This window comes from Homarus americanus, unplaced genomic scaffold (assembly GCF_018991925.1).
Source record: "Homarus americanus isolate GMGI-L3 unplaced genomic scaffold, GMGI_Hamer_2.0 scaffold57980, whole genome shotgun sequence".
Classification (NCBI taxonomy): domain Eukaryota; kingdom Metazoa; phylum Arthropoda; class Malacostraca; order Decapoda; family Nephropidae; genus Homarus; species Homarus americanus.
The window spans coordinates 19505917-19526158 of NW_024716703.1; the positions used below are offsets into that span (position 1 = coordinate 19505917).

At 37.3% G+C, this 20242-nt stretch overlaps 2 protein-coding genes across 3 annotated transcripts in view; one reads left to right on the forward strand and one right to left on the reverse strand.

Annotated features, from left to right (window-relative positions):
* The first annotated feature begins 437 nt into the window (after nucleotides 1–437).
* On the forward strand, nucleotides 438–16071 carry LOC121858323 (protein YIPF6-like). Its single transcript, XM_042354683.1, has 7 exons — nucleotides 438–479; nucleotides 2585–2710; nucleotides 3692–3770; nucleotides 4698–4740; nucleotides 6002–6127; nucleotides 7005–7162; nucleotides 10091–16071. Exons 1-7 carry the CDS (start codon nucleotides 450–452, stop codon nucleotides 10207–10209), a joined length of 681 nt encoding a protein of 226 aa, XP_042210617.1. The 5' UTR covers nucleotides 438–449; the 3' UTR covers nucleotides 10210–16071.
* LOC121858322 (protein zwilch homolog) overlaps nucleotides 15339–20242 on the reverse strand; it is a 33901-nt gene continuing 28997 nt past the window's right edge. For both annotated transcript variants that reach the window (XM_042354682.1, XM_042354681.1), the window contains exon 15: nucleotides 15339–16534. In XM_042354682.1, coding sequence (XP_042210616.1) covers nucleotides 16434–16534 — 101 coding nt within the window. In that variant the 3' untranslated portion in view covers nucleotides 15339–16433. The remainder of the gene's footprint in view (nucleotides 16535–20242) is intronic.

The following is a 20242-nucleotide window of genomic DNA, read 5'->3' on the forward strand; positions in this document are numbered from 1 at the left end:
GGTGAGATAAATAAATAAATAAATAAAAAAGAAAGACGTTTCAGTGTCCGATATCGAATCCGACTTCATGTTAGAAAAGATTACGAACGCAATTCTCCAACAAAAGTTTGTATTCCTTAATTATTTTTCCTAGCATAAATGTCAACCACAGCCTAATCAAACCAAAAAATGCTTATTTTTTAATGTAACTGATTGCTTTGCGCCACCTGAAGCATTAAATGCTTTAGCATTTGATATCGGGTTTATATTCTAACATAACTATTTGTATACATTTTTACTTAATAAATATTTTTCTTTGTGTTGTAATTTGCGAATTATTTTTTTATTTTAATATTCTCGTAAATTTAATAAATTTGATAAAGTGGCTCAAGGTGACATTTATTGTATATTTTATATAGTGCCGAGGAATGAACCACTTACCAAGTTGTTGATGTAAACAGCTGAGAGCCATGGCTGACGTGGATAACACTAAGCTGGAGGTAGTAGCAGTCTCTTTCATTAATTTAAGCTTTATTTATTTGTTGATAAGTTGTTTTAAGTTGCTTTTGAGTCCTTTAAGCTTAAAACACACACGATAATTGTTCTGTTCTTGGTTATTTCTTACAATAACTCGACATTATCACTCCAAGTTGTGGCTGCTATGCCCAAGTTAACACAACAGGTTAGAGTAGAACTGTGGACAGGTATGTTGTCAACACCAATGTATAATGAATTCGAGTTTGGTTTTGTAGATATGATTGAAATATCTGCTCAAAAATATTTATATAGCAGTGTCTAGAAAGTTTTGTAGTACGTGGCAGAAGTGGAATTATCTGCAACAGTTTAGGTAATATTGTGGAGCACTGGTACGTGATGACCAGCCAGCAACTTTAGGATAAAATTTAGTAAATATTTGGTATGGTTAATATTTAGAAGTTGCCAACATCTACTTATATAGTCTTACAGAGGAAGAAAAAACATGAATATATTCGTTCATTGGCTGTTCTCAGGTGTTGGTACGAGAATAGGTTTTTTTGGGTGTGTTTTACTCAAACATGACCCTCATTTCTTGTGCTAAGTTTTTTTTTTAATTATTATTTTCATTTTTGACAGAAACGCTAATTTTTACAAAAATGGAGGTCAGATTTGAGTAAAAAAACAAAAATATTTTTATACCAAAATAGGGGATTATTTTACTTTAGGAAATAGTGCACCCCAAAGTAGTAAACTACTGAAACATTTAGATCTCCCCATTCTGAGCATTTTGAACCCCATTTATACAAGTTGGAAATGGAAAATAGCGACAATTTAATTAAATTTATTTTAAGTACTTTTCAGTCTTCGTCTGTGAAGAGATGTTATCTGCGTGAAACCGAGTTAATTATGCATCACGCAATAATGACTGACGTCATCCAGTCATTACCAATGATGTATCGATATCACACGATGTTTTTTTTTTCAACCAATCACATTTGAATTTTTTCAAAGGAAGCAGCCTGGGTATGGAATTGAATTTCAATGACCAGTGTAACAATGGCCGTTGTGAAAGATTGGTTGTGAATACTGCTTCTACGATTATTTTAAGTTTATTGTCAAGTTTTACGAGAAAGACGATCATGCTATCCAATTCCTACGTAATCTCGGTGTTCTCCCTATGTTTGTTGAGTGCCCCCACTGTAAATTCCGATGAGGAGGAGGTCGATGACCCTGAACCTATCCCTGGTTCTTCCACTTCTAACTAAGGTATTGTTCTTTTGGACATGGTGCACCCCAAAGTTTTAAACTACTGAAACATTTACATCTCCTTATTCTGTGTCTTTTGAATGCCATTTATACTAGTTGGAAATGAATAGGATAGGTTAGGTTAGTTTAAGCGAGGCCTATCAGGGGTCCGGGGGCAGAGCCCTGTGCTAAGGGTTAGGTTAGGTTAGATGACTCGTTTTCGTGTTCTCCCCCGCCCAAAATCCCGATTTCCCAGGCTTTCTCCCATTATTGTTGGAGGTCAGGGTGGGGCAAAACGAGCAATTTCCGACGAAATTGACGGTCAAATTCGCTTAAAACACACCAAAATACACTGGAAAAACATATTGGTCAACCCCTAGGGACTCGTGTCCTAAAGTAAAAATTTACCCAAAATAGACAACTCTTTAAGTAAGGAGTATAGCCTCTGGTAAACATGGTGGGAACCTGCAAATAGCCAATGGACAGTACTATATTATGTAAGACTCATCTCTCAATCTACAAGTCCTATATCATAATTCCTGTACTGAGATGGTAATGACCAACTTTTATTCTAATACATGAAGTGCTAAAGTTGCAGTTAATGAGTGCAGGGAAGTTAAACTATTATCGAGTACTCTTTTGTGTTGCCTTGACTAATTTTTACTTTATAGATTAAATGTAAATTTCTTGAACCAGAAATTTTTTTATACACTTCTGCTCAAGTCCCAAGGTTGCTGGATTGGTTTCAAGTTTGATTCAGCTGTTTGGTTAAAGGTTATTCTTATTCAATGATCAGTGGTCATATTTAATGATCATGTTTGTAGTTTTTGAGTTTTACCTGAATTTATTTATAATGGTGCATAATCATTTGTTTCTCTTCCAGATACCAGATTTTGTCGACCCTGGTGGATATGGAGATGTGTCGGGGGAGATGGCTGTTCCTGGCACTGTGGGGAAGACTCAGGCCAAGGAATACAACACACTTGATGAACCTGTTAGAGAAACTATTGTAAGTTTTGTTTAAAGAACTTCTCTTGCTCTTATTATTTTGTATTATAACATAGCTTATGAATTTTGTTGTGTCCACACTATTCCATGTGACTTTTATGTGTAAGTTGTGAAAGTATGATATGAGTTTTAACTGTACAGTAATCTCCCTATTAGCTGGAATAATTGGTGCATAATGGTTCTGAGATTGAGAGAGTTCCAGGTCTGGAAACGAATTTTCTCATCCCCAGAATTTTTGTGGGTACAGTACACTGTACTGGGGGAAGTTTTCCGAGAGTCTAAACTACGCGTCTCACATGGAGCCACTTAACTGCACTCAGATAGGCACAGAGCTGTATTTAGTTACCGGTATGCAAACACCACTGTACACATACTACAGTATGTATACGTATACAGTATTATAAATAAACAAAATACAGTATATTACTGTACTGTGCTCACCAGTACAGTACTAAATTCAAGACTGTCATTATTACACAAAGTACAAATGACCAAATTACACGTGTCAGTATTAAAAGCCAAACTTACAACTAAAAGTCAAAGGTCAAATTTGTTAATGTGAGTACAATATAATGTTTATGATTTACTGCTTTGATGTGGAAAGGAAGCTGGTGTCTATTTAATCCCCCATTATCTCCAATGAGTTTGCACTTCATCAATCATGAAATGACTGGTAGCATCTACATGAGGTCACCAGAGTACCCAGAGAAAACATGTTATATTGAGTAGGGTTACACTAAAGAATTCCCATCCAACCTTAGATGCAATGGTGAGAAGCAAGCACACTATTGCTTTACTTTTTTTCTTATAAGTAACATTTGTAGCGTCTACATTTTATTTGGTAAATGATTCATTCGGTTTGATTTAGGAAGTTAAAAAATTAATTTTTGAATGGATTGGAACTCTTGAAATTTTCATGTTTTCTGGTGCTGTCATGTTTAGTGTAGTAATAAGTATTTTATTTTATTTTTTTAATTTTCAGATGCGAGACTTGAGAGCTGTAGGCACAAAATTCTACCATGTTTTGTATCCCAGGGAGAAAAAGGCTCTCCTAAAGGATTGTATGTATATATAAAACTTAATTTTAAAGTAATATACTGTACAGTACAGTAATGTGTAATATGGAGATGTCTTATAAGTTAACGAACTTTGATTGTGTATACTACTGTACCGTATACTGTACAGATATGCCCTGGATAGCAACCTTGTTTATTGGTGCCTTTGGACCACATTAGCCAGTTTGGAATCATCTTCACATTCAGACTTTACAGACAGAATTTTTCATTCTTAAAAGTTTTATATTTTATTTAGATCTAAATTCCTAGAACTTCGAGCCTTGCTGAGGTATCATGAATACACTGATTTTAATTTTCCTCATAGCTTAATATGTTATGAGAAATGTGTACCTAAACATGTGCTTATATCCCATTAGTTATGCAGATGAAATATAATTTTACACATTGTCTTTATGAGTTTTTTGTGTGTGTGAGTTAATGAGTGTTAAGTATACTGTATATATAGTATAGATAAAGAGAGTAAAGTGAAATTCTTTCTGTCATTCACATCCTTCAAGAAGACAGAGGAAAGGGGGCAGAATTTCCTTCCCATTCAGTTTTTAGTTTTGTATCAATACTTCCAAACAACCAATTCTGTATGTTTATCTTTTTTTATTTTGATTCCATGGATTCAGAAGACTGTTACCCAGATTGCGTTTGTACATCACCATGCTCCAACAATTCCTTGCTGTAATGAGATAATTAATGAATCCATTGTGCAGAAAATATACAGAATTTCTAATAAAGTAACAAAACATCATACAGGCTATATATTATATTTGTTAAGGGTTGCTGGATATACAAAAACCAGGAATTGCATCACTTGTGCCAGCTTTGTTATTTATTACAGACCCTTATTTATATCCATTTTCATTGTATGAACTGTAGGAACTATTGACATTATAACATCACTATGTATTTAATTTTTTCCAGGGGACTTGTGGGGACCACTTATCTTGTGTACATTCATTGCTATGTAAGTACAGTAAATTACTTGTGAGGAAATATTGTTGTCTTTCATAGCTATATAATTAATGTTATGTTTAACACTCCCAATATGCCATGATATACCTGTACTAAAAAAAGATTATGTAAACTATTCATTCATCTGTTATAGTTAGTAACTAAAACAAGTCTGATATGACATCAAATTAGAGAATTTCTTTATATCCTAGTACTGTATCTACTTAGTATAATGATGTGCATCCACAATCTACTTCCATATTTATGCTTGTTACCATGACCGGTAGACTAAGGGTTATAATAGGCAAGCTACTATATGTGTGTGTGTTTGTGGATACAGTATTTTTTCATCAGTTTGCACAGTAGTTACTGAAAGTATAAGTATGAAACTTGTTCTCTGGTCAATAGTTTGTAAACTCTTGCCTCTCCAGATTTAGGATATACAGTACAGTATTGTGTGCCACTCAGGAGTTATTACCAGGGGTGTTAAAACCACAGAATTCCATAAGTTAAACCTGTAGGGTCATCTTCAGTAATTTTCAAGGTAGAGGCTTACAATGTATAGTCTACACACATACATTATTTTATTTAGCACTTTATCTAGGACAGAGAGAGCACTTCATTTTAAAATATTTCTTTTATCCAGATGGACTTAATGTTTGCTAGAAATTTATATAAACAGGGCACGAAGGTATTTTTCTGGCCAAGTGGTAAAAGTTATACTGTACCGAGTAAAAAGTGATATCTCCGTTAGCCGGTACAATTGATGCAGAGCACTTCCGGGAATGAGATGACTCTCAAAGCCAGAAAGAATCCCTCATCCCCAGAATTTTCCAGGCAAAAGAAAAATGTTCTCGAAAGTTCCAGAAATTGCCCATTACACCATCTCTCGAACCCAGAATAATATCCCCCATCCCGGAATTTTCCAGGTATCGGGAAAATTTTCTCGGAATTAGATGGAAAATGTGCCCCTCAGAAAATCATTCTGAAAGCCGTAATTTTCTGGAAATTTCCGGCTTTGGGAATGATTTTCCGAGGAAATTTAATTTCAATTTCGGCTATCGGAAAGTTCTGGGTTTGAGGGATTCCGGCTAACAGAGATATTACTGTACAGTATATAGAATATTTCAAGGGTGGATCACATATAGTGGAGATTCAAATGGAAAGCAAAGGTAACTTCATACAGTACTCACATACTTTATAGCTTTATGATTCAAAGTACTGGATCGTGTAGTGAGAGTTCTATTTTGGCACATATTATTTCATCTCCCTAGGATGGTCCAAGGATCTGAAGGTGCAAATGAACCTGATGGTGGACCAGAGTTTGCCCAAGTATTTGTTATTGTTTGGGTGGGTGCTGCAATTGTCACCATGAATACCAAATTACTTGGTGGAACCATGTAAGTCTCACATGTCATTATGTTATAATCATAAAGTAGGCAGGTAGTCTTTGATTACCTAAGGGAGTAGCAACCTTGTCAGCTAAGCAGGCACTTGAAAGTCCTGCATACAAGGACTAGTTCCCACTGTAAAAGTAGGTTGGCAATAAGAAGAGCATCCAGCTGTAAAACTGGCTCCAAATTTACTTGATGGCAACTGGGACACCATGCTGTAAGCTGATGATGGCTCAAGGGCAGATCCAATACTTTTCTTTAATGTAGTATTGTACTTAGGCATTTTTGTATAGGTAGTAAAAAATATTTACTATTGACTTCAGAATATCTCTTAATATCAAGTGTGCATGGCTTCAAAATGCCCATGATATTGGTCAGATTTAAAAAAATCTGTAAGCCCCCCCAAATGGGTGGGCACGCTGTACTCGGCATGTTTCCTCACTCATGATGATAAGGAGGAGAAACAGTAAGCTATTAAAGATGTTGAAATATTAGTACTGTACTTTTTTATGTGCTTTATAGAAACATACAGAAAAGGTTTACTCATGTATAGGATATTAAAGAATCTTATGAATCAACTGTATGGAGAGAAGTGGATAATCCTGATTTTACATATGCCCCAGTAAAGAGAGAGACAAATCAAGGAAAGGTAGCAATGAAATTGCAGTTGCTTGATATTATATAAACTGCTGTTAGTTTCTGCAGTAATTCATGTTACTGATTATTGGACAAAAAATTATGTGGAGTATCATAATATGGTTTTCATATTGGTTAGTTCTGCTGTCAATATAGTCTACTGTAAAATCTCTGCATAGTTTTCAGTCTCAGATACCATTAAAATTATGTAATTTAAATGTTTTCTTCAGTATTATTTTTTTTCCAGATCATTTTTCCAATCAGTGTGTGTGTTGGGGTATTGCTTGATGCCGTCTTGCCTCTCGCTCATCCTGTGCCGTCTCATACTCTTCGCCCCAAACAACAATATCCTCTTTGCTCTCAGGTTTATTGTTACTTGCATTGGATTTATGTGGGCCACTTTTGGTAAGTGCAGTATATAATGTATACATATACAAGTAAACATCGATAAACGATGGGGTTAGGTTCCTGAAAAATCTATTGCTAAGTGAAATATCATTGATAGGGAGCATTATAACATGGGGTTCAATGGGATACATTCCCAGCCAGTCCTCAAACACACATGTACTGTATTACCAACAAAAAATTCCTACACTTATGAAATCAATAGAAAACAATTAACCAACACTCACCACATCATGAAGAATAAGTCTGGTCATCATCACATGTCCCCTTCATGGCTAAGGGGACTCTTGTAGGTGGAGTGGAGATGTTACTCTGACTCCTACACAGCCTCTGGGGAGTCTCATGCCACTTCACAATGTCAAGCTTCACCTCATGGTTACAAAAACAGAGCAAAAGCAATTGACACAAAAACAGTGAATGATGATAACGTAAAAACAATGTTAGCGGCCCACACTGCTCACATGATTTTCACAACAACAGAGGTGAAGAGCTTAACAGCCACAAAAACACAGAAAATATCACTTCACAGTCAACATAACACATTTCAATCTAAGTGCTAGTGCTGTCCTCTCACTATAAGAAAAAAAAAACACAAAAAGACACCGATGATCAGTACATTGTACATACAGTAAACCCTTGCTATTTGCGGGGGTTAGGTTCCAAGGAATGGAGCGAATTGGCAAACCATAAATAACAACTTGTACTACCTTAGTGCACTACTGTATACCTACAGTATATTGTGTATGAGAAACTCAAGTCACCAATACTACTCTCCTTTGTATGTGGAAGTTTGGGCTTGATAAAGTGTACTGTACAGTAGGATGAAATCTAATTACTGAAGTATAGGGAAATCTTCAGGATCACTGTTGGAAAAAGGTGATGCAGTGGTGGTTGGTGGAGAGGTAGGTGGTGGGGTAGTGCGTGGCGGGGTGGTGAAGCGGCGGCAGCAGCTGACCAAGTAGGTGAGGTAGACGAATCAGCTGGGCAAGCAGCTGGTTCTTTCTTGAAAAACATCATGATTGGTAGTTGCTTGTTCTTGTCTTTGAGGTCTCTAGATGTTTCATTCCACTTGCATCACTAGCACTATGCAGTCTTTTAGGAGTCATTTCACACAGAAACGCTAAAGTTTTGAGTACAACACAAGAGATGCTGTGTCGCAGGCAATGGTTGAGGTCAAACAAAAGAAGAGGAGACGCTGTGGGTGCTTGGGCATGACTCGTTGCACTGCGGGAGAAGCTTGTAAGCGAGCCACCATCTGCTTACTGTGAATAGCCGAAATCGCGAATCACAAACCGGCGAATAGCAAGGGTTTACTGTACAGCCAACGATGCTGAACAATAATTGTGGAGCTACATGATGGGGAGATGCTATTGACAAAGTACCAAGGGCAGGACTGTAGTGTGTGGGTTGATTCATGACCACTTCGTTAATGCGGAATGTCATTGAACGAGACATCGTCTATCTAGGTTTACTTGTACATAATTATGAGTTAAGAAAAAAACAGAAATTTAGGATTTATTACATTCTTAATTTGTCCAGTTTTGTTGAAGTGTGCTTGTTTGGGAAGCATTCAGAAAATATCATGTTAGTTATGAATCTTAATCTCTTTATCCTGTATACTTTTCCTGCCATACAATAAGAGCATCTCCAAACACAGTAGTTTTTGCAAAGCTTGAACTGCATTATGCTCTTATCCGTTTTATTAAATTCCCTTAGTGAGGTTGATGTTCTGTTGTCCCATAAAAAAAATATATATATTAACCTTGAAAGGTTTATATGAAAAACCTGATTACCCAACTTAGGTCAGGCCTCATTTATGTACAGTAGTCCATCATGAATACTTTTGGATGTATTGATTAATGATTTGAGTTTACAGTAGTTGAAATTTGAGTAGATTGTGTAATTTTATGGCCCTTTACATAATGTTACCCAATACAGTACAATTCAATTTGACTATATTTTAAATTCCATTTTATTTGCATTTACTAGTTAGAATTGAGCTTTATATTTATTAGGACTCCTTAATTTTCAATTTGAAGAGAAAAATATTTTTGATAAAACTTTTTTTTCCCAACATGTTGAGTTAGTATCTGAGTTTTAAAACTAAATGTTCGAGTAAATGGTGTTTATAACTACCATATAGTGTGTTAAAGAATTTAAAGCAAATTGTCCGATTAATATAATACGATGTACTTTAAATTTAATTCACATTGAAATATTACACGGCCATTAGCAGAGGCGGGAAATATGACTGCGAACAACTTCATATTTTTCCCGCCTTTGCTAATGGCCTTGTAATATTTCAATGTGATTCTGATCTTTTAAAATGTTGGTTTTTGCATAATGTAGTATTACTGATACGTAATTTGTCTTAGTATCCCTTATTGTGGGTAAACATAAGTACAGGTTTCCAGTAAATTAAATGCATCCTCCGAAAGCCTGAATTTGCTACCAGTGTTTAACAGTTAATTCACGTATAATACTTCTGATAAACTTCCTATGTGCTTATGTTTGAAATTATTAATGTGAGTGTCTTTATATACAGTAATTTAGCTAAATATCTTTCTCGTCAAAAACGGTCATCCCAACCATTATGAATAAACTCATTTAAAATACATCATCATTTCGGGATGAAATCAGACAGGTTTGCAACAGCCAATCAGCTGTAACTATTGAAAAATGGTCGGGGCATCTTTTCTCAGCTGGGAAAAAATGCTGTCAAGCATCTTCGGCCCTGGCAATTTAGCCACAGTATCCCTGTCATCTTGGTGGGCCTGTCCAGTAGATATATGTGAGATATTTATGATATTTTTAGACATGAGCTCAATTCAAGGTTCATCCTTAAAATTTAATAAGTATGTTATAATGTATACACTATAATGGTTCCAGTTAAAAAGATTATAATTTCTGTGCACTTCATCTTTTCAGCTGCCATGATATTCCTTGGAGATAGTCAGCCAAGCACAAGAAAAGCCTTAGCAGTCTACCCAATATTCCTCTTCTACTTTGTTATAGCCTGGCTTATCATCTCACATTCCAATGCATGATGATATTCCACCAACACACATTGGAGTTACATTAGGGTTTAGTGACAGTTATAAGGGGAGAGCTATATTTTCTCTCTTTGGGAATGTAGGTACATATACAATGAACAGCCTTGAGTACTATCATGTGTAAAGCATGAGGCCAATAACTTGTAAGTATGACTCTTCTAACTATACATTTTAAGACAGCCTCATATTTTTATTCTTTAATTATGCTGATTGTTGACAGTGTCTCTAGTGTTGTTATTTATAATGTAGTTTTGTGTCCAGAGTTAAAAGCTTACATACTTTATGCACTGTGTGCATTTGGCTGCACAAAGGTCATTTGAATAAATAAGTTGAGGTGATCTTTAAGTTTGTCTTCATATCACATGGTTTCCAACTCTTAATGTTTACCAGTAAGTAAAATTTTGCTTATACAGTATTTTCTCGATTTCACGAACTAATTCAAGCCACCCCTTTCCGTTGAATCAAAATTTCCACTAAATCGAATTTTAGTTATTTTCGCTCGATTTAGCGAACTAGTTCGCTAAATCGAGAGTGATTCCGTGCCAAATGCACCGTTTGGCGCATGGGATTTGTTTACATCCACTCAGTCTGTGTCCTGCTGCCACCACATGTATTGTTCACTGCTACCTCTCGGTCTACATCTCGGTCAACTAACTACTGTACTTAGACATCATGCTGAAAGACTCTCAGAAGTCTCAGAAAAAAGTTGTGTGGGGGAGAAAGTCAAGAGTGCACCCATCAATTGGAAAAAAGTGTGAGCGTATTAACGTAATTAATGTCGATTTAGCGAATTAGTTCACTAAATCGAGTGAAATATGTGTAAAAAATTCCTTCCGCTAAATTGAGTTTGTTATATCGGATTCCGTTAAATCGAGAGTATACTGTACAGTATAATATCCAATGGTTTCAGTGTTCAGCATTGTTTAGTGTGTACTTGATAGTATTACATTTATAATTCATGCAAAAAAAATCCAATTTCATTCTTTAGTACATACTGTGTATGATATTACCCTAACAGTCCACGCGAGAAAAATCTGTGTTCATATAGGTAACTAAATCCAGTTGTGACTGTCAATGTGGGACTATCCATACTCATCTTTGTGATATTGTAAAATGATTTCCTTCATCTCAGCAGTGAGAATAGTAAAGAAAACCAGATACAGTAAGAATATGGCCAACATTACATTTCTGCAGTGGCCATTAAAATTAGGCAATTCAAAGTATTAATGCAACAATGAATGTAATGTTTCAAAATACGCTTGGTGTTTATACTGTGCTAATGAAATTAAATGCGTTAACCCATGCTTTGAATTGAACAGGTTCCCATATTTTTGCATAGATACACCTGTGTCAAAGTTTCAGACTGACTCAAATCTTGCCTAAGTGACTGTCATCCCATTTTGAGAGAAGCAATAATATTTGTGTACATTAGCTAAGAAAACAATGCCTCAGTGAGATGGGAACATGTTTAGTATCCTGTTTTTTCTTCTTAATCTTGTAAATGTCTTATATTTATATTCCCAGCAGGATAGTACTGTACAGTATATGGAAAACTCCCTCTGAAAAAGAAAAGATGAAGGATGACCATCAACATGTTCAGAAGTATCAAAGAGTGAACAATATTTCTTGAAACTTGATAAAAAATGGTGCTTATATGATTCATGTAAGTTTAGAAGTTGCCAAATGTGGACCAAAAAAAATTATCATTGAAAAATCAGCAAGTTGCTCTCATAATTGTGCTTGTGTACTTAAGGGAGATAGTATTTAGAAATAAGACTAAGATAGAACATCCATCATGAAGGAATGTCTGTCTTTAGAATCAATAGCAATATCACAAAGTATTACCGTGAAAAGTCAAAAGGAAATGCTAAGAGAAAGGACAATATTGCCCATAAGATTATTACCACTGTTTTCCTGCATGCACTATCAAATGTTTTATATAGGTTGAAGAAAGATTAAAGACTGAAACTTTTGATGTTTTCAGGATTTAATTTTTGGGGTTCATGAATTAACCTGATTGTAGCTATAGATATTGTACTATATTACTTTTAAAGTGAATTGCGGTGATTTGCTACTTGTATCGCATTCTGACCATACACTTACATACAGTACAGTATATACAGGTATATATATTTTATATGAAAGAGAAATAAGTGTGATTATTAATGATTGCCACTTTACTTGTCATTGAACATGAATAGTTTAAAAACCACTGTGTGTGTTTAATACCTGCTTTTTATTATTCATGTGCTCGGTTGTTTCCTAGATATCATTTCCCCTCCATTTCTAGTCTTCCTTCACCTCATCCTTCCATCTCCTTGGTTATTCTCTGCCTCTTCCTCTTTTTATCAGTCTTTTATTTCTCTTCTTGCAATATATCCAAACCACCTGGGTCAATTTTATCCAATGTTTCTTTCATTTCCTGCACTCTATTCACCACATATATTACTCTCAAGCACACCATTTCTGCTGCTTTTGACTTGCTTCCAACTAATTTGTGAATTAAGCATACCATCCTGTTTTATGTAATTAGACACTTGAAATAGCTTTTGAATAATTTATCAGAAACATACCAACTTCTCAGAGCCTGGAAAATGTAGTACCTGCTTCCCCCTCTTAACACAAGGAAAACTAAATATCAACTACAAAAGTGGAGGATGTGTAAATATATTAGGTAAAAAAAAATTAAGTCCTAAAGTGATAATAAATTAATATACGAGGTCTGTCCGGAAAGTTTCCAGCCATTTACTATTAAAAAAAATATTGCTTACCTAGGACAATGGCGCCTTAGTCCCCTTCAAAGTACTCCCCTTGGGACCTCACACACTTCTCCCAGTGTCCCTTCCACTTTTCAAAACAGTCTGCAAAGTCCTCTTTTGGGATCTTCATCAGCTGCCTCGTCTCATTCTCCTTAATCTCGTCCACGGTCTGAAATCTCCCTTTCAACGGCGATTTTAGCTTTTGAGAAAAGCCAGAAGTCGCAGGGAGCCAAATCTGGGCTATAGGGGGGCTGAGAGACCTGGGTGATGCGATGTTTTGCCAAAAAACCCTGCACGAGACGTGAAGAATGGGCAGGCGTGTTGTCATGATGAAGCTGCCAGACACCACTTGCCCACAGCTGCGGTCGTTTTCTTCTTACCTCATCCCTCAGCCGGCGAAGAACTTCGATGTAGTACTCCTTCGTTATTGTAAATGCGACTGTCACACAGTACCCACGCTCACTCAACGGCGTCTGCCGGTCAACTGAGTTGTCCCTCAGAAGTGTGGCTGTTCATGCATGCACAGTACGGTCCTCTCTGAGTGGCTGCTAAGTTACATCAGGCCGTGTGACCAGTTCTCACAATATTCACAATGGCTGGATACTTTCCGGACAGACCTCGTACTGTAAAACTTAAAAAGATAATATCAGTCTTTGAATTTATTCAGTTTGATCTTTTTCAGATACAATGAGTCTTCTTTGCACTGTCTTTTTTATGTAGTTACCCACGTAACAGTTTCACTAGTGAGAACCATGATATACAGTACAGGCATCCCTGATTTACAATATTCCACTTTAACGATGGTGATGTATTAAGACCATCCCCCTGTTTACAATATAAACATGATCCGCACGCCGCCAGGTGGCCACTCATTGCGCTACAGTACCAAACTATGTTCTATGGTGGTCGCACATGTAACTCAACAATTATTGGTCAATATCAATGTTGTTACTTTTACCATACAGTGGGAGGACATCACTAATGTTCGCATCTTACTGTTTTGGTGATTGTGAAATTATTTTTGCTATGTTTTTTGTGACTGTAAAGTGCTTTGTCTCTGTTGTGAAGTGGCATTAAGGCGCCCCAGAGACTGTGTGGGAGTCGGAGTGACCTTCACATGTTATGACAACCAGGCTTGTTCGTAATGATGTAGCGAGTGTTGTTTAATTGTTTTATGCATATTAGTATAGGAATTTTTTTCAGTGATATATGTGGGTGTTGGACTGACTGGGAACGTATCCCATTGAAGCCCACGTTATATTGATCCTGATTTACGATATTTTGACTTGCAATGGGCTTTTTCGGAACCCAACTCCACCATAAATTGGGGATACCTGTAATCAACTTAATCCATAGAATTCTCCAATAGCCAGAATTGAAATTGGCCCAGAATTTTCCAGAAAAATATCCTCAAATCTGGGTCTGCGAACGAGTTTCCAAGGTTGAAAATCAGCCACATTTGATGAGAAAAGTCCGGAAAATTACTACCTACAATTTAATTTTTTTTTCAGGGTCTGGAAACAAATTCTGATGGATGAAATAATGTGCAATTTCTGGAAAAATTCTTAGAAAATGTCTCCAAACTTTTCTGCTCCGGTCCTGGGGACAATGATTGTTTCATGCTCTGCCACGTCCTCACGTGCTTGGTGGGAAGACTGCTTGGGTAACTTGGCCCGTAGGCTTGAGTGCTGCGATTGGTTAATGATTTCATGTGACCGCATAGGATGCCTGTGATAGTGATGCATCTCCTAGGAAGTGTGAAAGTACCATATGTACAGGCTTTTCTCTTTATTCACCATTCTTCAGGTCATGAGAGCCACTAATCCCCCTCCCCGGCAATGGGTAACCTGACAAAGCACGGAGTTGACTTGAGGGTAGACTCACATATTTGTCTAAATTTTGTCTTGTTTCTGATTATTTGTGAGAGAATTTTCCCATTATTATTTATTTGAAAGTGTTTTGTGTGTATCTACACACACACACACATATACATTCCACAGGTAAAAGAAATTACTGTCTCCAGAAGAATGGCTCCCTGCCCTGGCTGTGAAAATGCCACCAACTTTAAAACTACCCTTAGACATTCTTGGATACATCCAGGGTGTCATCCGCGAATAATCAAGGTCCGCGAATTGTCAGGGCATGCTGTATTGTACTTGTACAGTGGTATTTCTATAAATGAATACAGCTGTGTCTGTCCGTGCAAGATACGTAATTTACACTCGGAAAACCTTCCTCGGTGCAGGGTGGAACATTCCACTGTCTTGGATGTGACACACAACTCCATTAATGCATCACATGCCTTTATTATATAGATTTTTTTACTTATATTTTAAACAACGGACAAGAAATGGTGTTTCTAACTTAATTAGAACTGATTTTATTAACTTCGGTACAGTATCAACATTTCTTACATTTTTTCATAAAAGAATGGATTCCCATCACTATATTGTGTCAAAATATTTTGCTGAAACATTCTTGTAGAGAATTTATTCAGAATCATTATGGCACCAAATTCATCTCTAACACTAGAACAGACGTGAAAAAAATAATTGGGCTTTCACTAGTCATAAATATTTTTGCTCGTGCCCTCAGTCCAAATGTAATGGGAGAGTGTTTGCCCATGCAAGATGAGATGTGCAGCTTGGGCTCGGAAAGTTTCCCAGAAACCTTCCGGGATGTGCGGGTAGTATCCATCCCTGTGAGAAGTAGTTTAGACTCTCAAAAAAATTTTCCATTACCGGTACTCTGAAAATTTCTGGGGATGTGGGATTTTTTCAGGTTTTAGAGTTGTCTCGCTACCTGGAAATTTCCCATCCCCAGAAGCGCTCTGCGTTAATTATTCCAGCTAATGGAGTTTACTGTTCACTATTTAAAATGAAATGCTTGTATCAGTGAAAATCTTGCCCTGACATACCCATTTAGTATCATTTCCTCAGTACCTATACATAGAAATATGTGTGTGTGTGAAGAATATATTGAACACATTATTTTGGTAACAATTATAACTAGTAATATAAACCAAAACATTTCATTTGTATATTTATGTTATTAAATATATATGTACATGTTTGTTTCCAATAAAAGTTTAAATCTAGTTCTTATCTATGTACTCCTGCCATTGAACAAATGTAAGTTTTTTTAAATGAACCTGAAGATTTTTTTGCTGCTAAAAAAAAATAAAAATAAATGTGTGGCAGACACTCGCATAGTACTAGTGAGAATATACTCAAAGATCTAAACAGCTTAAGCCATGATAGCGTAGCCACCCATTGATGGTTCAGGTTTACTGTTCCACTACATACATTATGTACAAAAACTAAATTTCCAAATGTGAAAGACCGGAAAGTTATGTTCCATCCTTTAATTAAACATATAATAAGATTGGACGTAAACATTTACGTCTTTTGAAAGAAAAGATATAGATCTGTAATACCCTGCATCCTTGAACACATATTATCATGGAATAAGTTTATCTTCAACAGTTGTGAAGAATGAGCAGAAATAGCTTTCTTCATTTTCCTCATCCTTGTCACCACCTTCTACAGTTTCTTCTTGTTCTGAAACAAGTTTATTAATTTATAAACAAATGTTTATCAACCAATTATTTATTATAAAAAACTCAATGTAGTACTGATAGGCTGATGTACTGATTGAAAACCAACCCCTTAGAAGGCAATGTAGCCCTTAGGTATTTTATTCAGCTGAGAGAAACTCCTGCCTCATAAAGGATTAATAATAATCATAAAACTTACAATACTAATACTGTAGCTTAAATATTTGTTCATTATGGTACCCAACAAGTACAGAAAACATACACAAAACATCAATAATAGGTTTTTGTTATGAAATCCCATTTTTTGGGCCAAACTGTGAGAGCATCCACTCAAGAGTATTATTGAGCAGAGCCTAGAATCACATGCCTGTGGCAGTTCCAACAGCCATATGGAACTGTTACACCCCACAACTTCATGCCTAGTGAAATCCAGACATAATGGGTGTCTCACAGACCAGTGAAGAATCTGGATATCAAGGAAAAATAAGGAATCATACCCTTCAAGGTAAAAAATAACCTAGTAATGTAATGTAATTTTTTTTTTATAAGGCTACAGAACATGCAACAATTGTTATATCCATTTTCAAATTTTATGACATTTCAGTCCACTTCAGATATAATGACTTGTTTCAATGAACTTAATTATTTTGCAAATTCATGTACAGTGGACCCTCGGTTAACGAGCACAATTCGTTCTAGAAGGTTGCTCGTTAACCGAAACCATTGTTTCAATGGGTTTTTGGGTAATTGGTTCCAGCTCACCGAAAATTGCCTAAAGTCAACAAAAAAGGTAGTAAAGTACACTTACTTTGAGGTGTGTATGTAGAAGGCTCCTGGATGATGATGATGATGGGAATTAGAATGGGGGAGGAGGAGAAGGGAGAAGACAAGGCATTGGGGTGGAAGAGAAGTCACCCCATGGCGCCATTTCACCCATAAAATTTTAGTTCATTTGGTGTAATTAAAGATTATTTTCTTTAAATCAACACTGCACTGCATTATATATTGTCAACATGTAAAATAAATTTCAAAATGACCAATAATTTGACTGGAAACACAGAAAAAAAGCATTTATGTTGAAGAATCTGAAGCAAGATGTTACCTCCACTGAAAAGACACAGAGACTGACGCCTGTATAGTGTGTTGACAGGCTGTTTGGCACACTAAAAACTAGTTTCCCTGTACTTAAATTATGTTAAATAATTGTTAAAATGACTAAAAAATTTAATATAGGACTTTTAAAATTATTGAATAGTACAAACTTCTTGATATTTACTAAAATAGTAAGGAATTAAAGCCCTAGAACCGATTACTGTATTGGCGGACTAATATGACAGCTAGTGTGCAAGCAAAAACACGTGGAGGGGCGCTCGTAAGGAATTCGTTGATTGAGGCAATGCTCATTAACCGAAGTTAAGAATCTTATGGAAGGTAATTCGTTAATCGAAATTTCGTTAACCGAGGCGCTCGTTAACCGAGGGATCACTGTACATCCTTTACACTGTGCAACTCCATGGTGACAAGTGATATTTCAAGGTGGACCCATTTGTGAGGTGTGGAGCTACCAGAACAGCAGAGCAGGAGCATAGAAATTCTGAAAGGACAAGATGTGTCATAAGCCCTGGTACTTTTGGAGGTCAGAGCAGTAAAGGACAGAATGCCATTCGCAGTAAGAATGTGACTGGGTTGGACAGTGAATGGACCGGTTGGGAACCAAAACATAAATGGAATCTGCATGTGAGGATGCCTGATGGCTGAAACTACTGTGGATACTGAAACCCGGCTGGAAAGACAAGTCAAGCTTTTGTTTTGGGAGCTTGAAAATGGGGTGTGGAGCCCTTCATGTGCAACTTATGCCCTCTGGTACATATTTCGTGACCACAGATCAGAGTTTTCCAATAAGGTGGCACAAGCGGAAATAAATTTCTATGTGGACGACCTACTCCTGTTGCTGGACTCGCCAAATGAGGCATCACTGTTCGCGTGTCAGCTTAGAAGACTACTGACGCGCGGAGGATTTGGTTAACTAAGTGGGCCAGTAATCATAAAGGAATGTTGGCTACTATCCCACCAGAGGAGAGGCAAATTGGACCGAAGGAAATTGATCTGAGACAAGACAAGATGCCAATGGAGCGAGCCCTGGGGTTTAGGTAGCTCCTGGAAGGTGATCAGCTCACCATCAAGGTGCAAACGCATTCAAGGCCAGCGACCAGGATAGGATTGATAAGCCTTGTCAGTTCCAGTTATGATCCAATGGGGATTGTGGCCTCATTCATCATCAGGGCAAAAATATTATTCCTGGATGAATACAGATATTGGCTAGGAGAACTGGCCCACCTAGGAAAATTTAGTGTACCCAGATGCCTGAAAACAGCATGTGCTAAGGAAATTGTCTCAGCACAGTTGCACACATTCTGCAATGCATCACAGGCTGCCTACAGTGCGGTGACTTATTTGAGACTGGTACATTCTGACGGAAGTAGCCAGTGCTCTTTCATGTACGGAAGGGCCAAGCTGACCCCACTCATGTAACTAACAATAACAAGGCTGAAATTTGTACAGCTGTCCTAGCAGTGAACGCAGATCGAACGATTCGCCAAGAAATGACCATAACTATAGACGAATCTTACTTTTGGGTGGATAGCATGTTAGTCTTGCAGTACATCGCCAATTCGAGTAAACGATTTCTTACGTTTGTCAAGAATCGACCAGTGAAGACATGTTACCACATCACTAAATCCAGCAGATGACGCAACTAAGGGATCACCTGCTTTGAACCTGGTTGCAGGATCTCGGTGGATACAGAGGCCTGAGTTTCTAATGAAGGAAGAAGAACAGTGGCCAAAAGGAAAGGAATTGCCAGTAGCTCTGAACGACTTACTGGGATTGAAAGGAGAAACACACCAGAGATTTGTAGTGGCTCTGGCAGTGAGTGAGTGGTCAAAACGGTTCCTGGACAAACTGTGGTTCAGGTACTCATCATGGTACCGTTTGGTGAAAGGGGTGGCATGGATTAAAAGGTTCATTCGGTGGCTCGGAACAAGCATAAGGACTAAAGACCTGCGCCTCAAGCTGAAAAGGCTGAACACTGAGGAATTACAGTCAGCTGAAGAGACAATTATACGCTTAGTGCAGAAAGAAGTTTACGAGAAAGAAATCCAAACTGTCATAAAGGGTGAGCTGCCCAGGGACAGTAAGCTATATAAACTGGAACCATACTTGGAGGAGCGAATGTTGCTCAGGTCAGGAGGAAGAATTAAAGGAGCCCGCCTTGGGCGAAGTGGTGAGGAGCCAATCTTACTGCCTAGAGACCACCAAGCCACCGAAATCATAGTACGGGAAATGCACAAAGAGCAAGCCTGACATGCTGAACGAGAGTACACGATGGCATGTGTGAGGCAAAGGTATTGGATCCCTCAGGGCAGACGCTTACTTGATAGAATCATACAACGCTATGTAGTGTGCCGACGAAACAGCTGGAAAAGTATGCCAATAGATCAGGTCACACCTGGAAAGGCACCACCTGCTTACACTGGAACGGACTGTTTTTGGTCCCTTCATAATCAAGGTAGGGAGAAAACAAAGTCAAGCGTTGGGGATGTCTGTTTACATGCCTGACTATTTGGGCTGTTCACCTAGAGGTCCTGGCCTCATTAGAAGCAGATGCCTTCCTCAATGCTGTAACAAGGTTCTCATGACGCAAAGGTGCCCA

Bases quoted from the DNA above. Each gene is read 5' to 3' on its own strand.
- LOC121858323 (XM_042354683.1), top strand. From the start codon at position 450: ATGGCTGACGTGGATAACACTAAGCTGGAG. The intron at 480-2,584 runs GTAGTAGCAGTC...TTTCTCTTCCAG, and splicing joins TGGATAACACTAAGCTGGAG to ATACCAGATTTTGTCGACCC. The intron at 4,741-6,001 runs GTAAGTACAGTA...TCATCTCCCTAG, and splicing joins TTGTGTACATTCATTGCTAT to GATGGTCCAAGGATCTGAAG.